Source organism: Erythrolamprus reginae, chromosome 1, assembly GCF_031021105.1.
Source record: "Erythrolamprus reginae isolate rEryReg1 chromosome 1, rEryReg1.hap1, whole genome shotgun sequence".
Classification (NCBI taxonomy): Eukaryota; Metazoa; Chordata; class Lepidosauria; order Squamata; family Dipsadidae; genus Erythrolamprus; species Erythrolamprus reginae.
Genome location: NC_091950.1, coordinates 552,891 through 576,318, shown reverse-complemented (window position 1 = coordinate 576,318; position 23,428 = coordinate 552,891). Strand labels below are relative to the sequence as shown.

Genomic DNA, 23,428 nt, shown 5'->3' with positions numbered 1-23,428 from the left:
CTGCCGTCGCTTCCTGCCGCTTGGGTTCGTTTCCTGAGGTTCTCACGGGCCTCTTTGCTGCAAAGAGGTGGTTTTTCCACTGGGACAGGCTGAGTTTTAGAACTGTCCTTTTAAGACTTGTGGACTTCAAGACAAGACCTTGGAACCACAAGACAAAGACAGAACAGAGTTTTATAAAACCTGGGACACTTGGCATAATTGGCTCAATCAAAACAAAACATCAAAAATAGCAATAACTATATAAAGGTTAAAAGAAATTATAAAATTGTACTGTTTTTTATTATTGTTGTGAGCCGCCCCGAGTTTGCGGAGAGGGGCGGCATATAAATCCAATAAACCTAAACCTAACCTAAAATTGGAAAGAAATAAAAAGCCAGAAACTTTTTAAACTGGGAATAATAGATCAGAAAATGGAAAAATAATATTATTATATAATGTTACATATATTAACAGCTGCCAGAATCACCATTGCACAAAATTGGAAACCAAAGGAGATACAGGACAAAGATAGGCTGATTAGAAAAATTAAATTAAACAACAAAGAAGACTCGGAATATTATAAAATGTGGAATATATTTTATGAATGGTTGGAACTAAGGGGGGAAAAACCTAGAGCATATTAATAACATTAATTATAAAAGTTATGACATTGACTTTGTCTAATAAAGAATTTCTTTAAAGAGGTACTTAATAGAAAGTATGATTTGGATTAACTCAATAATTTCAAAAATGGTTACAGTAAGGCAGAAAAAAGTAAAACAAGAATATATCTAAGATAAATAACCACAGTAATTAACATGTTGATAGAAAGAACCGTTAAAAAAAACCCCAATGGGATAAAATGTAAAATATTTATATATTAATTAATGATGTGATGTTTTATTTATTTATTTATTATTTAGATTTGTATGCCGCCCCTCTCCGCAGACTTGGGGCGGCTCACAACAAAGTGAAAAAACAATGTACAACAAATCTAAATTACTGTTTAAAAATATTTAAAATTTAACAATTTACATGTGTTTTTGTTGCTGTTTCAATTGTATTGTTTTTGCTTTGTTTTTCTTTCCTTTGGTATTGTTCTAATGTATACAAATCCCTAAAAATATATTTTTAAAAAATATACTATATAGCATAAACTAATACAGCAACAACAATTGTTTACCTTTCTTTATGGTCTGGAATAAAAAAGTGATTATATGAAATTTTACAAGTCTTTCAGCTTATAGTTTGAAATGAACAAATGAATCGTTGTTAAATTGATACATAATAAGTAAATGAATGAATGAATGAAAATAAAGATTATTTGAAGATAGTGCTAATATAAATACTTTGACAAAAGTAAACAAGTTAACGAGCTTGCAAATGTAAAAGATAGTTATATTTATTCATGTAGGATATTTAAAATATGCTATTGATAGGCTGTAGGAAATAGGAAAGTTGTTCTCTATTCAAATACTCATCCATAGATATGTATAAATTTGTGCTTATATAATGCTATATGTATTTACGTGTTTGTTGATTTTATTCTCTCTCTCTCTCTCTCTCTCTCTCTCTCTCTCTCTCTCTCTCTCTCTCTCTCTCTCTCTCTTCAGGTACATACATATAAAGATTATTTTTTAAAAAGACTTGTAGACTTTAACTCCCAGAATTCCTCAATTCCAGCAATCTTGGCAATTTTTAAGACTTGTGGACTCGTTGGCTGGAGCATTCTGGGAACTGAAGTTCACAAGTCTTAAAGTTGCCAAGTTTGCAGACCTAAGATATTTATTTATATTTTTAAAGAGATATAAAGTCATCCTTACCTTTCTCCATTTCTTGCTTGAAATATTGTTTAGCAAAAGAATTTCACTGGCTGTTAGCCCAGGACCAAGCCAGCCTCACCTGGTTTCTTGCCGCCTGAATGTTTCTTAGAAAGTTTTATGGTTTGCATTTTAAAACAACTTTTTTGTTTGTTTCTTTTAGCTTTAAACAAAAAAGCAAATATTACCCAGAAGCATGAAATGCTCCGTTTGTGTTAATTTCTTTGACTCGATTCTTTCTAGAGCAGAGAAAAATTAGTCCTGAAGTCTTTAAAACTCTGTTGCAACTTTATAAGATGAAGAAGGTGGAAGGGAGAATTTATTTCATTGAATTTATGTGCTGCCCATTCTACATCAACCTCCTGTCCTGGGCAGGAATTCTGGTCCATCCAAGCAAATGGCCACCCAACGTTCTTCCTGAAAACTTCTCCTCTCACCTCTAGAAATCCTCCGGGGTCTGAGACTTGCAAAGCTTTTCCTTGAGGTCATCTAGTCCAGCCCTCTGCTCACGCATGAGCCAGGTGCAGCAATGGTTACAGTACTGCTCTGCAGGCTCCTTCAGCTAACTGCCAGCTGTAGTTCAGCAGTTCAAATCCCACCACCGGCTCCAGGTTGACTCAGCCTTCCGTCCTTCCCAGGCGGGTCAAATGAGGACCCGGATTGTTGGGGGCTTGGAGAGGGCTGGAAAAGCACGAGGAAGTGGGTTGGTTGGTTGGTTGGTTGGTTGGTTGGTTGGTTGGTTGGTTGGTTGGTTGGTTGGTTGGTTGGTTGGTTGGTTGAGTGAGTGAGTGAGTGAGTGAGTGAGTGAGTGAGTGAGTGAGTGAGTTAATACCTTTGGGACGGCTTCTCCTGCACGAATCCCAGCGGCCAATAAGGTCCCTCAGAGTGGGCCTTCTCCGGGTCCCATTGACGAAACAATGCCGTCTGGCGGGACTCAGGGAAAGAGCCTTCTCTGTGGTGGCCCTGGCCCTCTGGAATCAACTCCCCCGAGAGATTAGGACTGCCCCCACCCTCCTTGCCTTCCGCAAGCTCTTAAAAACCCACCCATGTCGCCAGGCTTGGGGACATTGATATTCCCCTAGCTGTCTTATTTTATGCATGGTTTGTCTGGATGTATGCTGCTCTCTTTTTTTTAATAATGGGTTTTTTATAACTGTTTTTAATATGAGATTTGTATTTGTATTATTTGTTGTGAGCTGCTCTGAGTCCTTGGAGGGGGCAGCATACAAGTCTAATAAATTATTATTATTATTATTATTATTATTATTATTATTATTATTATTATTATTATTGGATTTCTATGCCACACCTCTCCGAAGACTCGGGACGGCTTACAACATATAACAAAAACAATAAAATACAATGGTAAATCCAGTTAATTAAATAACTAACCTGAAATCCCCAATATTTAAAAAACCCATCGTACCCATTCAGACCTCAGCCACACATAACATTCACCCGCCAGGGGCCCCTGATCTAATCGCCCCAAGCCTGGCGACATAAAGGGGTCTTAAGACTCTTGTGAAAGGGGAGGGGGTGGGGGCACTGGGAATCTCTGGGGGGGGAGCTGATTCCAGAGGGCCGGAGCCCCCACAGAGAAGGCTCTTCCCCTAGACCCCAAATGACATTTAGTTGAGGGGACCTGGATAAGGCTGACTCTGGGGAACGTGATCGGCCGCTGGGATTCATACGGCAGAAGGGGGTCCCCTAGTAGGTAATGTGGCCCGATATAAGTCTAAGTGCTATTGCTAAGGGACCTTGAAGGTCTTCTAGTCCACCCCCTTGCTCAAGCAGGTGACCACTAGAGCATTTCTGACCAAGGGCAGTCCAAGCCCCTTCTTTAAAAACCTCCAGCGATGGAGCAGCCACAACTTCTGGTGGCAAGTAGTTTCCCTGGTTGATGGTCCTCAGTCACTGGCAGGAAGTTTCTCCTCAATTTGCAGGTCAATTCTCTTTGGGGGGGGGTCAGTTTGCAAGAAGCAACCTCTAACCGGGATCTTTCTCACTGGCTGCCAGCAGTTTGGCAGTTCAAATCCCCCTAGGCTCTCAAGGTTGACTCATCCTGCCCAGGGGGGTCAAAAGAGGGCCCAGATTGTTTGGGGGGGGGAGGCTGACTCTCGGTAAAACGCTTGGACGGGGGTGGGAAAGCGCTGCCGGGCAGGCTCCAGCGGGGGGGAGGGCGGGAGGCGGACCCCTCCCCTCCCCGAGCGTCCCTCCCCCGCCCGCCCAGCTGAGAAGCGCATCCCTCGGCCCTGACTCACGCCGCCGTCCCCGCCAGAAGGGAAGGGGCGCGCCCGACCGCCCGACCGACCGACCGCAGCCCCGACCTGCTTCGCTGGGCACCGGCAGAAAGCGAGCCCGCCGCCCGCCGCACACGAGCCCGCAGGCAAGTCGCGGGGGTGGGGTGCGGGAGGCACTCTGTACAGGCTCAGAGGCGGGAGAAGGGGCGCGGGAGAGACGCCGAGGGATGCGGGGGAGGGGGCAGGCAGGCAGTAAGGACAGGGAGACGGGGGAGCGAAAAGCCAAGTTCTTAGTCCTTCCGAGGGAGCTAAAAGTCAAGTTCCTAATCCTTCCGAGGGAACTAAAAGTCAAGTTCCTAGTCCTCTCCAGGGAGTTAAAAGCCAAGTTCCTAGTCCTCTCGAGGAACTTGTTGTTATTACTGCTACTACTACTACTATTACTATTACTTATGAGATTTAAATGCGCCTCCGAGGAATGCGGGGGGAGTAGGGGGCTCCGGGAGGAGAGTCTCCGCACTTTCCACTTGTCTCGAGGGAACCAAAAGTCAAGCTCCTAGTCCTCTCGAAGGAGCCAAAAGCCAAGTTCCTAGTCCTCTGGACACCTGTCGGCATCTGGGGAAGAGGAGGAAGGGTCCGCGTGGAGCCTCTCGGGGACAGACGGGAGAAGAAGCCGAGTTGCTCGGGGGAGGGGACCTGGTAGTCCCCCCCAAAAAAAAGCTGGCGTGCAGTCGGGGTGGGGGGCTAGGCTTGCGAAAGGGGGGGGGGGCGTCTGACAGCCAGCCAAGCCCGGATTGAGGACCTGCAAAACGGGACTTGACAGGATCACCCAGCAACGCCCCCCCCCCCATTTGTCTCCGGGCGGTGTGCGTGGGGGGGGGGGGGTGTCCACCCGCGCTTGGGATCAGGAGTCCGGCGGGACTTGCCCAACTCTCGCTTTCCGGGCGGGGTGGGCGGCGGCGTGGGGGTCCCCCCCCTCCTCCCCCTCCTGGGTTGTGTGGGCGACGGCTGCCTGACTCACCAGGGCGGAGTGGCCCAAATTTGGAAGCGCTTCCCTGTGTCCCTTAGTGGAAGGGGGGAGGCGGGGGGGCAGGTTCCGCTCTGCACGCGCGGGGGGAGTGGGCTGGGTGAGTGTGTGTGTGTGTGTGTCCTTTCCAGCAGTTGGCATTTCCCCGGCCGCTTCCTGCCTTTGTATGGGCTCCTTTCAAGGCAGGAGGGGGCAGTGGGGGGGGAGACTCTGCCGCTGTCCTGCGTCCTCGCCCCCGCCTTCCTCCGGCCACTCCTTCCTCCGGCCGCTCCTTCGGGGGCGCCGCCTGGGCACCCTGTTGGGGGGGGGACTCCGCGGGCTCCTCGCCTGGACCCCGCCAGCCCCCACCACCACTCCTGGCAACCGCTGAGCTGCCTTCCAGCTGTTTCCACAGGGAGGGGGGCCCTCTGCACATCCCATGGAGAAGAGAAGAGAATAGGATCCTTTATTGGCCAAGTGTGAGTGGACACACAAGGGATTTGTCTTTGGTACAGATGCTCTCAGTGGACATAAGAGAAAAAGAGACATTGGTCAAGATTCAGGAGGTCCAACACTTAATTATGGTCGTAGGGGTCAAATAAGCAATGAGGAAACAATATTAATAAAAATCTTAAGGATACAAGCAACAAGTTACAATCACACAGTCCTAAGTGGGAGGAGATGGGTGATGGGAACAATGAGAAAAAACTAGTAGTACTGTAATAGTAGTGCAGACTTAGTAAACAGTTTGACAGTGTGGAGGATATTATTTGTTTAGCAGAGTGAGGGCATTTGGGAAAGAATGTCCTTGTGTCTAGTTGTCTTGGTGTGCAGGGCTCTGTAGCGATGTTTTGAGGGTCAGAGTTGAAATAATTTATGTCCAGTATGCAAGAGGTCAGTAGATATTTTCCCAGCCCTCTTTTGGACTCCTGCAGTCTACAGTCCTCCATGGAAGGCAGGTTGGCAGCAATTGTTTTTTCTGCAGTGGTGGCATACAAATCTTAATAATAATAATAATAATAATAATAATAATAATAATAATAATAATAATAATAATAATCATAATAATAATCATAATCATAATAATCATAATCATAATAATAGTAATAATCATAATAATCATAATCATAATAATAATAATAAATAATAAATAATAAATAATAAATAATAAATAATAAATAATAAATAATAAATAATAAATAATAAATAATAAATAATAAATAATAAATAATAAATAATAAATAATAAATAATAAATAATAAATAATAAATAATAAATAATAAATAATAAATAATAAATAATAAATAATAAATAATAAATAATAAATAATAAATAATAAATAATAAATAATAAATAATAAATAATAAATAATAAATAATAAATAATAAATAATAAATAATAAATAATAAATAATAAATAATAAATAATAAATAATAAATAATAAATAGTCTTTGGAGAGGGGCGGCATACAAATCTAATAAACTATAACTAACTACAGTATAACTATATTATATATTATAGAAACATAGAAGACTGACTGCAGAAAAAGACCTCATGGTCCATCTAGTCTGCCCTTATACTATTTCCTGTATTTTATCTTACAATGGATCTATGTTTATCCCAGGCATGTTTACATTCAGTTACTGTGGATTTACCTACCACGTCTGCTGGAAGTTTGTTCCAAGGATCATTGTTACATTATATTACATTATATTATAATATATAGTATAGTGTAGTGTAGTATAATGTCATCATTATGTCATCATGTCATCTTATCTCATTGATATCAATCGCATATAATTAACATAACCTAACATTGCAAGATCAATTGAGTCCATCTTTTTAAGATTAGAAGCCCCTTAGAGTTACCCCACACAACCGATCCATTGTGCAAACACAGAAAAATAAATACCCAGCCTCTTAGTGGGGGTCCCTGGTGGCCCAAAGTCCTGGCTGAGGCTTGTTAAACCCACCGTGGCCACTTTCCCTCCCCAGAGAGTCCTTTTCTGCTGAGAAGCTATGGCTGGGGGGCCCTTGAGGCCATCCAGTCCAACCCCCGCCCTCCAAGTTCTCTGAGGGGAGGTTGTCCCTCCTCCCTTTGACCCACCAGGGCTCTTGACTGCATCACTGGGGGCTTTTAAGAAGAGACTAGTGGACAGACATCGCCTAGATCAGGGGTAGGCCAAGTCGGCACTTCTATGGCATGTGGACTTCAATTCCCAGAATTCCTGAGTTAGCATGATGGGCTCAGGAATTCTGGGAGTTGACAAGTCACAGAAGAGCCGACTTGACCTACCCGTGACCTAGAGTGACCCTAGGGCCTCCTGCCTCAGCAGGGTGGGGTCTGGATGAGCTCCCAAGGTCCCTTCCAGCTCCGTCCTTCTGTTCTTTAAATAGCTCTTGGTGGGCCTGCTGACGCCCATTCAGCTGCTGACCAACCGGTTCCTCCGTTCTGAATGTTGGAGCCTCAACTTAACCACCATAATGCAACCCAGATTTCTGGTTGTAAATCATGTCGGCCATTAAGCAGGTGATCACGTGACCAGTCTGATTTCTTTCAACTCCACTGTTTTTTCGTTTGCAGGTTGACACCCCCACCCCCACCCCCTTGGGGAGATCTGGGCTTTGGGGACCCCGGAAGCAGGAATGGCCCGGGTGCCCCACCTTGACCAGGGCTCTACAGGTAAGGAAGGAAGGAAGTAAGGAAGGAAGGAAGGAAGGAAGGGGGAAGGAAGGAAGGGAGGGAGGGAGGAAGTAAGGAAGGAAGGAAGGGGGGAAGGAAGGAAGGAAGGGAGTGATGGAGGGAGGGAGGGAGGGAGGAAGTAAGGAAGGAAGGGGGGAAGGAAGGAAGGAAGGGGGGAAGGAAGGAAGGAAGGGGGGAAGGAAGGAAGGAAGGGGGAAGGAAGGAAGGGGGGAAGGAAGGAAGGAGGGAAGGAAGGAAGGGGGAAGGAGGGAAGGAAGGGGGGAAGGAAGGAAGGAGGGAAGGGGGAAGGAAGGAAGGAAGGGGGAAGGAAGGAAGGGGGAAGGAAGGAAGGAGGGAAGGAAGGAAGGGGGGAGGGAAGGAAGGAAGGAAGGAAGGAGAGATGGTGAAAAGGAAGGTTTGAAAAGGGGAAAAATTAACAGCGGCTCCCAAAACGTGGAATCTGGCAACAATTCTGGACAGGCCTTGGAGGGGGGCTTTGCCTGCTGCCTTGTCTGGACTCAGTCAAGAGGAAGGGGGAATGGGCAGGTGGACAGTAGCCGAGGGCCGGACTTTGGCCTTGCTGGCCCCAGTTCATGTCCCTGGGAAGACCCCCTCCTGGAGACCGGGCAGAGCAGGGGCCGGGTGGGGGCCTGTCAGGGGCAGGGAGGGGTTGTGCGGTCACCTGCTGTTCATCCCATCCAATGGGGTCTTCTTCCAAAATGGTAGGTGGGAAAGTCCTTGGGAGATGGGCGGAAAGAGAGAGGGGGAGTGGGAGAGGGAGGGAGGGAGGAAAGATGGAAGGAAGGAAGGAAGGAAGGAAGGAAGGAAGGAAGGAAGGAAGGAAAGATGGATGGATGGATGGATGGAAGGAAAGATGGATGGATGGAAGGAAGGAAGGAAAGATGGATGGAAGGAAGGAAGGAGTGGGAAGGGAAGGGAGGGGAGGGGAAGAGGGAGTGAAGAAAGAAGGAAGGAAGGAGTGAGTGGAGAGGGAGGGAGGGGAGGGAGGAGGGAGGAGGAAGAGGAAGGGAGAGGGGGGGTGGGGCTAGGATGGCCTCGAACCCCTCAAAGAAAGGAGGCTTTGTGGTTGTATCTGCTCCTTCCTGGAAACCCCCCCTCCCAAGTCCCCACCAACATCAGGCCCTTCTACAGGTAGTGTGGCAAGCCCATTAATTTATCACCAACGTCTGCACTGAGGCTTGACACCTTGGAGGTCTTCTAGTCCACCCCCTGCCTGAGCATATATGGGAGACCCCATGCAGGGTTTCAGTGACATGGCTGTGTCCATTTTTTGAAGGGTCTGGAGTCCTCCTAGGACAGGGGTCCTTTCCCCAAGAACGATGCACAGGTTCTCCCCAAGCATTCACACACGCTTGTCTCCGTTTGTCTTCCAGGCGTGGCCCGCCCTTTCTTGTACCCGGACCAGGACCAGGGCCGGGAGAAGATGCCCTACTCGGTGGAAACCCCCTACGGCTTCCTGCTGGATCTGGACTTCCTCAAGTACGTGGACGACATCGAGAGAGGCCAGACCCTCCGGAAGCTGACCCTCCATCGCAAAGTCAAGGGAGCCAAGCAAGCGCAGAGCTTCGCCCGCAGTCAAATGGGGGGCTGGGCCTCCACCGAGTCCCTTTCCTCCACTGCCAGCGAGGACGGGAAGCCCGCCTTCTCCCCACGGCCCCGAACCGCTTCCTACGGAACCAAAGACCTCTGCGGCTCCTTCCCGATGTCTCCTGTGCCTGCTGCCCGGCTTCTCCCTCCCGCTTCCCCCGATTCAGTGGGGAGAGGCAGCCGGGTGGAGACCACTTTGCTGGAGACCAGCAGGAGGCTGGAGGAGGCGCAGCTGGGTTTGCTGACCGGCGTGGGGACTGTGGGACCCAAGAGGACAGACGGCCCTTCCAAAAACAGCACGTGTCCCCCCAACTCTGCGTCCTCTCTGTGCGGCGACAGCCAGTCGGAGTCCGTGAAGACAAGCCCCCCTAATTCAGGAAGGAGCACCCCAGTTCCGACAGTGAGCCCCGCGCACCTCCATCACGTCCGGGAGCAGATGGTGGCGGCCCTTAAACAGCTGAAGGAGCTGGAGGAGCAAGTGAAGGTGATTCCACTCCTGGAGGAGCACATCTGTCAGCTGAAGTGGGAGAAGGAGCAGCTGGTGACTGGCTTGGGGGAGAAGGGGGAGGCCAAAATGGATGAGTCGGGGGTCTTCCCCCCAAGACAAGCCCTCAAAGATGGCGCTGCTGGTCTGGACACAGGAGGGCCCCAACCTGAGAGCGACGGAGAGATGGCCAAAGGAAGGACAAGTAAGATTGCAGAGCTGAAGAAACTGACTGAGCGGCTGACCGGTCCAGAGAGGGCCGGGAAGAGCAGAGGAGGGGGCCGGCCCTCAAAACCAGAGCAGCCCGGTCAGAGGTCCATCGGAGTCGGAGAGGAAGTGGACATGAGGGAAGTTGTTTGCTACTACCGGAGCCAAAGACCGTGTGAGGAAGTGGCTGTTGGGTGCGAGACAGAGACCCGTGACGCAGAGGTGTGGGTGATGGAGTCCTTCCTTGGGGTCTTCTCGGCTGCAGAGGAGGAGATGCAGCTGGTGCAGCAAAAAGTCCAGCATCAACAGGCCATCATCGCCATGTTGGAGGGGCACCTCAAGGAGGCCACCGAGGAACTGGAAGAGTTGAGGGTGGAGGTTTGCTCCCGCAGGCCAGGCAGCAGGGTCAGCCAGGCGACCTTGGCCTGCCCAGAGATGGCTGAAGCCTGCGTGGAGGCCGTGACGCCCACCCGGTGCCAGGCCGTGGGCAGCCACGTCGAAACGGTGGAGGCTGGTGTTCAGAGTTCTCCGCAAGTGTCGCATGTTGCGGTCAGTTGCAACTTGCAAGGACAATCAAACGCAGAAGCGAAGCCCACCAAAGACTCACCAGGGGAAACATCGCCGATCCCCGTGGAGACAGAACACGAGGAGCAGAAAGCTCACCTTGAATCCACAGCAGAAACGCCAGATCACGGAACGGCTGGGGAGGGATCCAGCACAGAAGATGCCAGGCAGCCCACCAGTGGCAAGGAAGGGACATCATCGGCCCAGCAGGCCACGGAGGACGAACCAGATGCCGGCCCAACGTTGCCCCCGGGGATGGGCAGTCATGAGCCCTGTGGGGCAGAGGGGGTCTCGGGGACTGGTGAGTGCCAAAATCACAGGTCCAAGCTGAAGGGCCCCCACTCACTCAATCCTACCCTAAATCAGTCGAGGGTCTCTGAAGACGCACGTTCACCATGCAGCTTTTGTTAAGGAGTGTGCAGAGTGATCTCTGAGTTGTCAAAGATACACACACACACAGGAAACACAGAGTTCTAGGAGATATCCAGCTGGTAGCCCAGATAGGAGGGATGGTTCGGAGCTACAAGCCAGATACATTAAATGCGGAAAGTAGTCGAGAACATCCCTAATCATACACAGTTAAATCAGTCCATACATATACAAAACTATAAGTCTTACTTGTTCAGCTTACAAATACATAAACCATCATTTGAACACACAGTTCTTACTACAGCAGTCAAAGAGAACATAATAGAAAGAGCAGAGAGAGAGAGAACTACACTTCTGGCTCCCTCTAGTGGCCATCCGTAACATTAACTCTTAAAACAATACTGTTTCAGTACATTTAAACATACATTGGCTTGTTTTATATACAGTATTGCCAAACCCAGTCGGTCATGTACATAGTACTACCACCTTTTCTCTACCTTTTGTTGCTGCCCCTGGAAATGTAGAAAAACTTTCCTCCCCACACAGAGACCCCCAAACCATACACACACACACACACAGACTTTTTTTTACTATAGGTATCTTTTCTGGATAATGATAAACCCAATCCCCCCCCCCCCAAAATAAACCCCAGTGAAGATCACCTGCCAGATAGAAGCCTTTAGTACCGTATTTCCCCCCAAAATAAGACCTACCTGGAAAATAAGACCTAATGTGTCTTTTGGAGTCTTATTTTTGGAGAAACACGTAAAGCCAGGGTATCAGTCTAGTGATCTTCTAGGGGTCCTCCCCTCCCCATCCTCCACTCACCCACCCTTCCCCTCCTCCCTTTGCAGGTGCTCTGAAGTCCATCATGAAGCGGATGGACAGCCCGGCCAAGGCAGAGCCAGGGGCCAGTGGAAAGAAGACCCTCCAGTTTGTGGGCCTCCTGAATGGCGAGTACGGACATCTCCTCTTCTTTGGGGGGGGGGAGCAGCCAAGGGATGGAGCAATTGCAGGGGGCCCCACCACAACCTGGAAGGGAGAGGGAGGATGTGGCCAATGGTCCCCTTGCTCAATATTGCTCCCGACTCCTTGGACCAGTATCGGGTCAAGAGGCTGATTCTGTAAACTGCTTAGGGAGGCTGTAAAAGCACCATGAAGTGGTATATAAGTCTAAATGCTATTGCAAGAGAGGGGGGAGGGAGGGAGAGAGAAGGAAAGAGAAGGAAAGGAAAGAGGAAAGAAGAGGGGGGAGGGAGGGGAGGGAGGGAGGGAGGGAAGGAAGGAAGGAAGGAAGGAAGGAAGGAAGGAAGGAAGGAAGGAAGGAAGGAAGGAAGGAAGGACCAGGGTGGCACAATGCAGCGTTGCAGGCTACTTCTGCTGACTGCTAGCTGCAGTTCAGCGGTTCAAATCTCCCCACTGGCTCCAGGTTGACTCAGCCTTCCGTCCTTCCCAGGTGGGTCAAATGAGAACCCAGATTGTTGGGGGCAAGAGGCTGATTCTGTAAACCGCTTGGAGACGGCTGCAAAAGCCCTAGGAAGTGGGATATAAGTCTAAGTGCTATTTTATTGGGGGTCTTGATAAAATTGCAGAGGGGTGGAGAAGAAGGATCAGGAAGGCAGCTAGGAGCCCAGGGTCACACCTGGAGGCATGGCAGGTATCCAAGGCCCCTGTGAACCTGGCCCTCCTCTGACGTCCCCTCTCACGGCAGGTATGAGAGCACCTCTAGTGAGGAAGAAGAAGAGGAGGAAGAAGAAGAGGAGGAAGAGGAGCAGGGGTCCCCAGGAGAGGGATCTCCCACAGCTCCTTCAGTGAGACCGCCGGCGGTGGCGTGGAAGGCGATGTTGTAGCCAGCCCGGATATCAGCGACAGTAGCGAGGATGAGGAAGGGAGCTCGGGCACAGAGGCCACGACAGGCCACCCACGGCTGAGCTCTGATCCCGAAGATCCTTCTGGACGTGCAGGAATGACTCCCAAGGTCAAAGAGAGGTAGGAGTGGTGACCCTCAAAACCCATAGGGCTTTCCTGCCTAAACAGGGGGTTGGACTAGATGTCCTTTAAGGTCCCTTCCAACTCTGTTATCCTAGACGTCTTCCAGAGGTCTTGGACGAGTGATGGCAAACCTATGGCATGGGGGCCACAAGTAGCGGTGGACCCATATCTGCTGGCATGCGACCCATTGCCCTAGCTCAGCTCCAAGGCCAGCCAGCTGATTCTTGGCTCACGCAGAGGCTGTGGGAGGGCGTTTTGGGCTTCCGGAGTGACTCCAGGGGGTGGGGGAGGGCGTTTTGGCCCCTGGGGAGGGCGAAACACGAGCCTACTGGGCCCAGCAGAAGTTGGGAAATGGTGGGCCCAGTAGGCATTGAATTATGGGGTGTGGGCATAAGCGTATCAGCAGAAGCCAAATCTCCCTCTGATGTATGCGCCCACCTGCCGGTCACCAGGAGCTGCGGGCCCAGCTCCATTTCCACAGCCAGCTGCCAGGGGGATTCTGGGAGTTGAACACCCCCGAGATGGAAAAATATTGGACGGGAGAATAGAAAAATCGCTTCCAATCCTTTCGGTTTGAAAGGCTGTCTGGAAAAACAGAAGTAGGTCCTGCTGTGGATCTGGAGAAACTTTAAAATCTAAAATAAGTGGAACTAAATCCCAGAGAGCAGGCCACGCCAGCCAATCACAAGCCTTAACATCTTTCCAAAGTCGAAGAGGAAGCCCCTGGCTTTTGGGAGATCAGAAAAGGAGGGAGGAGGCCCCCTCTCCCCTCCCCCCCAAAAAGACCCAATCAGGGGGGTTCGGAGATTTGGCAGAGACGGGTCCAAATCAGAACCCCCCCCCCCCCCCCCCCCCCCCCACAAAGCTGGAAATGGCCACTACTGCCTTTGTGAGTCCATCTTGAGGTCAGTTTTCTTGCACCAATACTGGATGTGCTGGTTGTGTCCCCCCCCAAGGGGTCACTCAGCCTGCTGACCCCAATCAGCTTCTCCGACAGGTTTGAGCTGAGCCCCTGGATGAGAGAGGCCTGCCTGGTGGTGCGGACCCATCTGGGCCAGGGCAGAGGGGCCCCAAAGAGCAAAGAGCTGGTGAGTAGCCGCAGGAGCCGGCCCTTGGCCTTGGGGGAGGCGGGAGAGCTGGCGGGGGGGGGGCTTGACTCCCTGTCCGGCAAAAGAGACCCCACAGCCTTGCATGTTTAAGAGCCTCAGTGGCACAGTGGTTAGAGTGCAGTCCTGCAAGCTGCCTCTGCTGACCACAGATTGGCAGGTCAAATCTCAGTAGGTTCAAAGTTGACCCAGCCTTCTCTCCTTCCCAGGTGGGTCAATGGAGGAGCCAGATGGTGGGGGGCAAGAGGGTGACCCTATAAAGCAGAGGTCCCCAACCGCCGGTCCGTGGACCGGGACCGGGCCGTTGGGGTTTTCCAGCCGGTCCGCGGCGGCGCTGCCCTCCCGGCAGAGGACATTATGCAGGACAGGGTGGGGCGTCGGGCAGGGCGAATCAGGAGGCTCCTTTGGCGGCTGGGGGCTGCCTGGCTTTGTGATTTTGGCTGGGGGGGAGTTAGGAAGGTCCTACTTCTCCCCCCCCAGCCAAAAACTCAAAGCCTATCTGCTGGATACGGGCGATGAGCGGGACGAGCGGCGCCGAAGCCGGTGGCTGTGGCAGCTGCTGCAAGAGGCTTCCGCGCCGCTCTGTCCCACTCATCGCCCGTATCCAGCAGATAGGCTTTGAATTTTTGGCTGGGGGGGGAGAAGTAGGACCTTCCTAACTCCCCCCCCCCAGCCAAAATCACAAAGCCAGGCAGCCCCCAGCCGCCAAAGGAGCCTCCTGATTCTCCCCGCCCTGTGGAGAAGTGTGGAGGGCTGCGTCACTAAGCTCCACCCCTCCATAACCCCACCCCCATTTGACCAAAGCCCCCCCCCCCCAACCGGGCCGTGGAAAACTGGTCTAGCTTAAAGCCGGTCCCTGGTGCAAAAAAGGTTGGGGACCTCTGCTATAAAGCACTAGGAAGTATTACATAAGTCTAAATGCTATTGCTATTTTATCCATCCATATCTGTCTGTCTGTCTGTCTGTCTTCTATCCATCCAAATCTATATCTAGTTAGCTAACCATCTCTTTGTTTTTCTCTTTCTTTATCATCTCTCTCTCTCTCCCTCTCTCTCCTTAGTTCTTTCTTTCACTCTCTCCCTCTCTCTCTTTCATCTATTACTAGCTGCAGTTCAGCAGTTCAAATCTCCCCACCGGCTCAAGGTGGACTCAGCCTCCCATCCAAGGTGGGTTAAATGAGGACCCAGATTGTTGGGGGCAATAGACTCACTCTGTAAACTGACGTCAAGGGCTGTCAAAGCACTAGGAAGCGGTATATAAGTCTAAATGCTATTGCTATTCTAGCCATCCATATCTGTCTGTCTGTCTATCCATCTAAATATCTATCTATATCTACTTAGCTAACTATCTTTTTCTTTCTCTATCATCTCTCTCTCTGGTTAGCTCTTCTCTCTCTCTCTCTCTCTCTCTCTCTCTCTCTCTCTCTCTCTTTCTTCCTTCCCTCCTTCCGAGGTTGGTCAAATGGGGACCCAGATTGTTGGGGGCAAGAGGCTGATTCTAGCACTATCCCCCTCTCTCTCCCTCCCTTCCCAGTGGTCAGAATGCAGTATTGCAGGCTGACTCTGCCCACCGTCAGGAGTTTGATCCTGACTGGTTTAGGTTTGACTCAGCCTTCCCTCCTCTTCCCCTGTGGGTCAAACGGGGACCCAGATTGTTAGGGGAAATATGCTGCTTCTGTAGAGAGGGCTGGAAGAGCACTAGGAAGCGGTAGATAAGTCTAAAGGCCATGGCTATTGCACAAGTGACCCGAATTAATTGATCTGCTTTTCCAATTTGGGGGGGGGAGGCAATTTGTGTTGGGCACCCCAAGGCTGCTTGGCCCCCACGGCTGGACACAATCTTGCAGGAGTGGTAGATTTCCCTTTTTGCATAAACCTCCTGCAAGGTTGGGGGTCCGCGCAGCGCACTTTGACCTCTGCTCCGCTTGCCCCCAACCCAGCTGTCCAGCAGCAGCCTGGTCCTGCAGGAATGGTTCCGGGTGTCCAGCCAGAAGACCTCCCGGGCCAGCAAGGTGGCCAGGTACCTGCAGGCCTTGGATGAGCTCAGCCCAGCACTCCTGGCCCACGTCATCAACCTCTCCGACGGCAACGGGAACATGGCGCTCCACTACAGCGTCTCCCACTCCAACTTTGACATCGTCCGGCTCCTCCTGGACACAGGTGACCACCCCCCCTCCCTCCCTCCCTGTAGTTGTTATTGCATGTTGCATAGGACTATAGTCGGTGTTTGGACGTTCACACGTTAACATCTTGGGACACGTAGAGAGCCCTCTGCTCAACACAGAGAAGGGAAATGTATGATATAAAAGAATAAAAACAGTGAGAGCGATCGACCAGCGGAACTCCTTGCCCGCAGAGGGGGTGAAAGCTCCAGCACTGGAGACCTTCAAGAAAAGACTGGACTGCGAGTGGACTAGCGTGATGTAGGGCAGGGATGGCGAACCTATGCTGTGGGTGCCACAGGGGGCATGTGGAGCCATATCTGCTGGCACGCGAACTGTTGTCCTAGCTCAGCTCCAAGATGCATGTGTGTGCCGGTCAGCCAGTCACAGTCACAGTCACGCCCTCATCACCTCGAGACTCGACTACTGTAACGCTCTCTACATGGGGCTACCTTTGAAAAGTGTTCGGAAACTCCAGATCGTGCAGAATGCAGCCGCGAGAGCAATCATGGGGCTTCCTAGATTTGCCCACGTCTCTCCAACACTCCGTGGCCTGCATTGGTTGCCGATCAGTTTCCGGTCACAATTCAAAGTGTTGGTCATGACCTATAAAGCCCTTCATGGCATCGGAGCAGAATACCTCCAGGACCGCCTTCTACCGCACGAATCCCAGTGGCTGATCAGGTCCCACAGAGTCGGCCTTCTCCAGGTTCCATCGACAAAACAATGTAGTTTGGCGGGACCCAGGGGAAGAGCCTTCTCTGTGGTGGCCCCAGCCCTCTGGAACCAACTCCCCCCAGAGATTAGAACTGCCCCCACCCTCCTTGCCTTTCATAAACTCCTGAAAACACACCTATGTTGCCAGGCCTGGTGAAATTGCTTCCCCCGGCTGTCCCGCTTTATGTATGGTATGTTGAGTTGTGCGATTGTTCTTAATAAGGGTTCCTTAATTGTTCTGCTTTTTGACATTGGATTTGTAGACTGTATTGTTTGTTGGGAGCTGTTCCGAGTCTTGGGGGAGGGGCGGTATACAAATCTAATGAATAAATAAAATAAACAAACACTGCAGACCTTCAAGAAAAGAGTGGACTAGCATGATGTAGGGCAGTGATGGCGAACCTGTGACCTCCAATGGGCAGGTCTGTGCCGGCCAGCTGGTTTTTGGCCCACGCAGAGGTTCTGGGAGGGAGGGCGTTTCTGGCTTCCAGGGAGCCTCTGGGGAGATGGCAGAGGGCAAAGCCTTTGGAGCCTGTGGAGGGCGAAACACGAGCCTATTGGGCCCACTAGAAGTTGGGGAACAGGCCATTTCCAGCCTCCAGGGGGCCTCCAGAGGGGGGGGAAGCTGTTTTCGACCTCCCCAGGCATTGAATGATGGATGTGGGCACTCACGCATTTGCAATGGCCCATGCGCGCACTCTTTTGTGGCACCCGAGGGGGAAAAGGTTCACCATCACTGATGTAGGGTCTCCTGCACCAGCGGGGGGTTGGACTAGATGGTCTCCAAGGTCCCTTCCAACTCCAAAAATAGATAGATAGATAGATAGATAGATAGATAGATAGATAGATAGATAGATAGATAGATAGATAGATAGATAGATAGGAGAGAGAGAGAGAGAGGGAGGGAGAGGGAGAGAGATGATAGTGTTCAGAGACCGACTGGTAACCAGTGCAGCTTGCGTAAAGTTGTAGTCATGCAGCCGTACCTGGGCACATCCGTTATTGCACTCTCCGAACGCTCTCCAAGGGCAACCCCACGTAGAGCGCATTGCAATAGTCAATTTCTCTCCCCCACCCCCCCCCCTCAAATAAGGTGTCTGCAACATCAACCACCAGAACAAAGCAGGCTACACGGCCCTCATGTTGGCGGCGCTGGCAACCATGGAGCGGCAGGACGACATGGCCGTAGTCCGGCGCCTCTTCGACCTGGGCAACGTCAACGCCAAGGCCAGTCAAGTAGGTATCTCCAAAGGGGGCAAGGCAGGCCTCCCCCTCCCCTTGCCCCCTGTCTCTCTCTCTCTGGGGCTGGGCAGAGCTCAGTAGGAAGCAGGGCGCTCTGGGTATGCTCAGGAGCCCCCTCCCTCTCTGCAAAAGCAAAGCCCACGCACCCGTCTCCCTTGGGGTTGCAGGCCGGCCAGACGGCGCTGATGCTGGCGGTCAGCCACGGGAGGCAGGAGATGGTCGAGGCCCTCCTGGCATGCGGGGCAGACGTCAACCTGCAGGACGAGGAGGGCTCCACCGCGCTCATGTGCGCCTGCGAGCACGGCCGGCCAGAAACCGTGCAGCTGCTGTTGTCGCAGCCGGCCTGTGACGCCTCCATCGCCGACAATGTAAGTTGGGCCCTTGTTTCAAGCTGCTAGTCCTCAGTATGGCAGCGACCCCAAATCTAACAAACCTGGGAAGGGCTGCAAAAAATTTTACTATCACACTGTGGGTGTGGCTTATTTTGTGGGTGTGGCTTGCTGGCCATGTGACCAGGTGGGAGTGGCTTAAAGGTCATGTGATTGGTTTAAAGGCGGCCAACTTGGGGTTACTCACATCAAGGGTTTGGGTTAGGGTGCTTGGCCTCTCCTCGCCTCAGAGATATAATTCCCCTCTTAATTTATTATCACTGGACGTCAAAATATACTCTTTAATTCTATGTATATATGCCATATATGTATATACAGTACATATTACACACAGCCACACAAAAACATACATTATCTACTATACTGCTCAAAAAAATAAAGGGAACATTTCAACAACACAACATAACTCCCAAGTAAATCAAACTTCTGTGAAATCCAACTGTCCACTTAGGAAGCAACACGGACTGACCATCAATCTCACCTGCTGTTCTGCCCATTCAACTCTCTACAGAATAAAGTATTCAATGAGAATATTCATCCATTCAGATCTAGGATGTGGTCAAGGGTCCCTTGATCTTTTTGAGCAGTGCATAGAAACTGCTTGTGTATGTACACACACACACACACACAGCTCTTCTAAAATTATTGCGATAGGAAAAACATCCCCAGAGCCCAGAAGGGGGAAAAGAGGGAGGGGGAATCGAAATTTTGCTACCGGTTCTGTGGACCTGACCGTACCCGTATAGGAGCCCATCAGTAAACTCTGACTCTTTGTAGGTGCCAATTTGAAATCAAACTTTTTAAATATATATATTTTGTTGTTTTTTCCCTTTGTACACAATGTGCTTAAGGAAGAGTGTGTGGTTGATTTGTTTATACCTTAAGATCCTAATTTCTCCCTCTGTAGAATTTTTTTCTTTGCATCATCCTCTGAGCTACATCAGGGGTCCACTACCCTTAGACTGCGACCCAAGACTCCTTCCCCTGCACAAAGTCCACTCGGGGGCCACGCGGAACCATCCCCTCTCCTGCCACCCACCCACAGAAGCGGAAAGATTAGAGAGAGAGCTGATAGGAAAAGCATTGAAAGGATTCCCTTTTGTAAAACAAAATATAATTCTTCATCTATGTCCTTCCTTCCTCCCCAGTTCCCCATTTTGGCCAAGCTGAGCTCTTGCAAATAAAAGGAAAAAAAACCCAAAATTCTGCTTTTTCCTCCTTTTAAAGTTCTGGGAACTGAGAACTTGCAGCAGCTTTTCATCCTGCCCACAACCGACGTTGCCCCGACGTTGCCACTCAACTCCAGCCACAATTTCTTAGGTGAATGGACATCAAGATTCTTGATTTAGGACCCATTACTTAGTGGCCATTCGGAGCTCCGCCAAGGCCTCTCCAGGGGAACCCACGACCCACTTCTTCACTTTCTCTTGGGACGCTCCCAGCTCTGGCAGCCGCATTTGAATGTGTTTTTGCCAAACAAAGTGGCATTGTGCCGCCATTTAGCCACCTTTGGGAGTTGGGCAGCATATAAATAAACAAATAAAAATATATATATATAAAATAAAATTTAAAAAATACAGTGTTCCCTCAATTTTCGCGGGTTCGAACTTCGCAAAAAGTCTATACCAGTTTTTTAAAAATATTAATTAAAAAATACTTCGCGGGGTTTTTCCCTATATCACAGTTTTTCCCACCCAATGACATCATATGTCATCGCCAAACTTTCGTCTGCCTTTAATATTTTTTAAATAAACTTTAAGAAATAAACATGGTGAGTAATAATCTAAATGGTTGCTAAGGGAATGGGAAATTGTAATTTAGGGGTTAAAAGAGTTAAGGGAAGGCTGGTGACACTGTTCATAGCCAAAAATGGTGTATTTACTTCCGCATCTCTACTTCGCGGAAATTCGACTTTCGCAGGCGGTCTCGGAACGCATCCCCCGCGGAAATCGAGGGAACACTGTATATAAAATAATATAAAATATAAAATTAAATTAAAAAATTCCAATTTTCAGCAAAACCAACTCATAGTGAAGAGCGGCTTTATGTACGAAACTATGGCGCTCCCTTCACAACCAGAGCGGTGGCCTTAGAGCCGCCCCAGAAAGGGTCCTAAAATTGAGTGGATGCTCAGAGGCTCCATTGTGAAGCCACGTCGAGCGTTTCCTGTTCAGGTATTTCGGGAGCCCCTCCCCACCTGTTTCTGCCCCACCTGTGGAAGACATTTAATCCCCTCTCCCATCTCACAAGTTGAGGAGGAGATGGAAGAATCACCCCAAGGGGCTGAAAGTCATGAAAGCTTCGGTCACTCCTCATTCCAAATTCAAACATCAAGGCGCCGAATCCGAGAGATTAAAAACACTCAGCATTTTCATTAAAATTCATCACCCCCAGACCGTGTGTGTGCGTGTGGATTCCCATTCCTGCCACTCCCAGTGTGCTGTGTGTGCAGCTTTGCTTCTGTGTGCGCACCCCAGCATGGTTTTGCTTCTGTGCCGGCACAGGAAACATAATCTCACGAGGGGACATGCGCACGCACAAGAGATTTCAGTGGTTTTTTCCTTCCATGCATGCGCAGAAGCAAAAAAACCCCATCAAAATCTCACACACCTGTATGTCCCCACATGCACAGAAGCACAAACACAACAGGACACGCGCACATGCAGGAGAAGCAATGCTACATGCGCAGCTGAATTGGTGCGGCACCCTTCACCGTTCTGGTAGCAACCCAACTCCTGCACCAGACTGGTTGATGTATTTGTTCATTTATTTGTTTTAATTTTGGGGGCCCAGCTCTGCCTCTTGCGGTCCAGGCACCACGTCCACTTTCCGCACTCTCTCTTTACAGGATGGCAACGATGCTGTGGCCATCGCCTTGGAGGCTGGACACGACCATCTTGCGGCTCTGATATCCGCCCACCTGATACAGTCGGCCGGCAGGTGAGGTTCCCCCCTTGGTCTCTCTCCACCAGCCAGACAGACAGACGGTCCTCTGGAGCGAGGATTTGGGGTTCGTGGAAAAATCTTGGCCACTGGGGAGGATGCGGCCGAGAGCCCTTCGTTTATTTCATTCATTTCATTTCATTTTATTGGATTTGTATGCCGTCCCTCTCCGTAGACTCGGGGCGGCTAACAACAGTAATAAAAACAACGTGTGACAATCCAATACTAAAACAGCTAAAAACCCTTATTTTAAAACCAATCATACATACAAACGTACCATTCATAAATTGTAGAAGCCTAGAGGGAGGGAACATGTCAATTCCCCCATGCCTGACGACAGAGGTGGGTTTTAAGAAGCTTGCGAAAGGCAAGAAGGGTGGGGGCTATTCTAATCTCTGGGGGGAGTTGGTTCCAGAGGGCCGGGGCCACCACAGAGAAGGCTCTTCCCCTGGGTCCCGCCAAACGACATTGTTTAGTTGACGGGACCCGGAGAAGACCCACTCTGTGAGACCTAATTGGTCACTGGGATTCGTGCGGCAGAAGGCGGTCCCAGAGATAACCTGGCCCGGTGCCATGTAGGGCTTTATAGGTCATAACCAACACTTTGAATTGTGACCGGAAACTGATCGGCAACCAATGCAGACTGCGGAGTGTTGGTGTGACATGGGCATATTTGGGGAAGCCCATGATTGCTCTCGCAGCTGCATTCTGCACGATCTGGAGTTTCCAAACACTTTTCAAAGGTAGCCCCATGTAGAGAGTGTTACAGTAGTCGAGCATCGAGGTGATGAGGGCATGAGTGACTGTGAGTAGTGAGTCCTGATCCAAATAGGGCTTTCACTTTAACGGACCTGTGCGTATAACTGGACAATCACTCGATGTCTCCCGGAGATCTGCCGTCCCAGGTGAACTCAAGGGTTGTCCTGCCTCTTCAGCAATTCTCCTTGTCTCCCTTCACAGGACGGGCCCACGAGAAGATTCGGCCGCGACCCTCGGCAGTCTTGGCCCCTCCTGAACCGTCCCTCCTGCAACCGCCTCCCTCTGGCCAAGAGGACCCGCGACCAAAGAGAAAGACCACCACCACTCCAGAGGTTTCCTGCCACCACTACAAAACTCTCCGTGCAAATGCTCTGGCCAGCGCTTGGGATCCCTCTGGGGTGAGGCCCACCCTCGGCCGGCTTCACCATCTTGGGGCCCCACCTGATAATCTGACCGCATCCTCAGTCCCACCAACAGGACGTCATCAGGGAAAACCAGTGCGGTTTTACCGCACAAAAAAGATTTGCCGCGTGCAAAATTCCTTGCTCCACACGCACGGAGAGAAGTCGGACCGCAGGGGGGTGGGTGCCATCCAAGGCCTCCCCCCCCAAGCGACAGGGGGGAAGCGTCCACCAGGCAACTCTCCAACCGTAATCAAGACTGGGTTGAGTGGTCCACTAGAAAGGACTTATCTGAACTTTTATCTCGCTAGAATAAAACCCCCGTAACGTTTTACTCCTCTACCTCACGCGATTCCAGCAATGGTCGAGTCAAACTCTCACAGGCCGTTTGCTGTGAAAAAAGTTGTGTGGGTCTTGTTTTTAAAGATGGTCCCATTGAGACCCCAAAGAAGCAGAAAGGAGAATGGGGGGCCACGGGAGCAATTCCCCAATGAGGTACGTTGGAGGGCTTGTGTGAAGGAGTGTGCAGAGTGACCTCGGAGTGACCACAAAGCTGCACGGACACAGAGGAAAGGTGGAGGTCTTACAGATGTCCAGCTGAGAGCCCAGAGATACAAATAATGGTTCAGTCATACAAGCCAGATACATTAAGAATATTATATTATATTATAGAATATTATTTACTTTGGCAACTCAAGAACAGTCCTAACCATGCAGAGTTAAATCAGTCAATTCATCTCAATAAATACAGAATATTATAA

At 50.3% G+C, this 23,428-nt stretch overlaps 1 protein-coding gene across 1 annotated transcript; it reads left to right on the top strand.

Moving 5' to 3' along the window:
- The first annotated feature begins 4,097 nt into the window (after positions 1-4,097).
- Positions 4,098-23,007, top strand: KANK3 (KN motif and ankyrin repeat domains 3). The gene is given in 12 exon segments (XM_070743272.1): positions 4,098-4,185; positions 7,627-7,725; positions 9,120-10,889; positions 11,812-11,914; positions 12,669-12,813; positions 12,816-12,946; positions 13,947-14,037; positions 15,995-16,214; positions 18,027-18,169; positions 18,343-18,543; positions 21,413-21,504; positions 22,468-23,007. Coding segments are annotated over 11 exon segments (2,988 nt in total). The 5' UTR covers positions 4,098-4,185; positions 7,627-7,688; the 3' UTR covers positions 22,523-23,007.
- Positions 23,008-23,428: the final 421 nt, after the last annotated feature.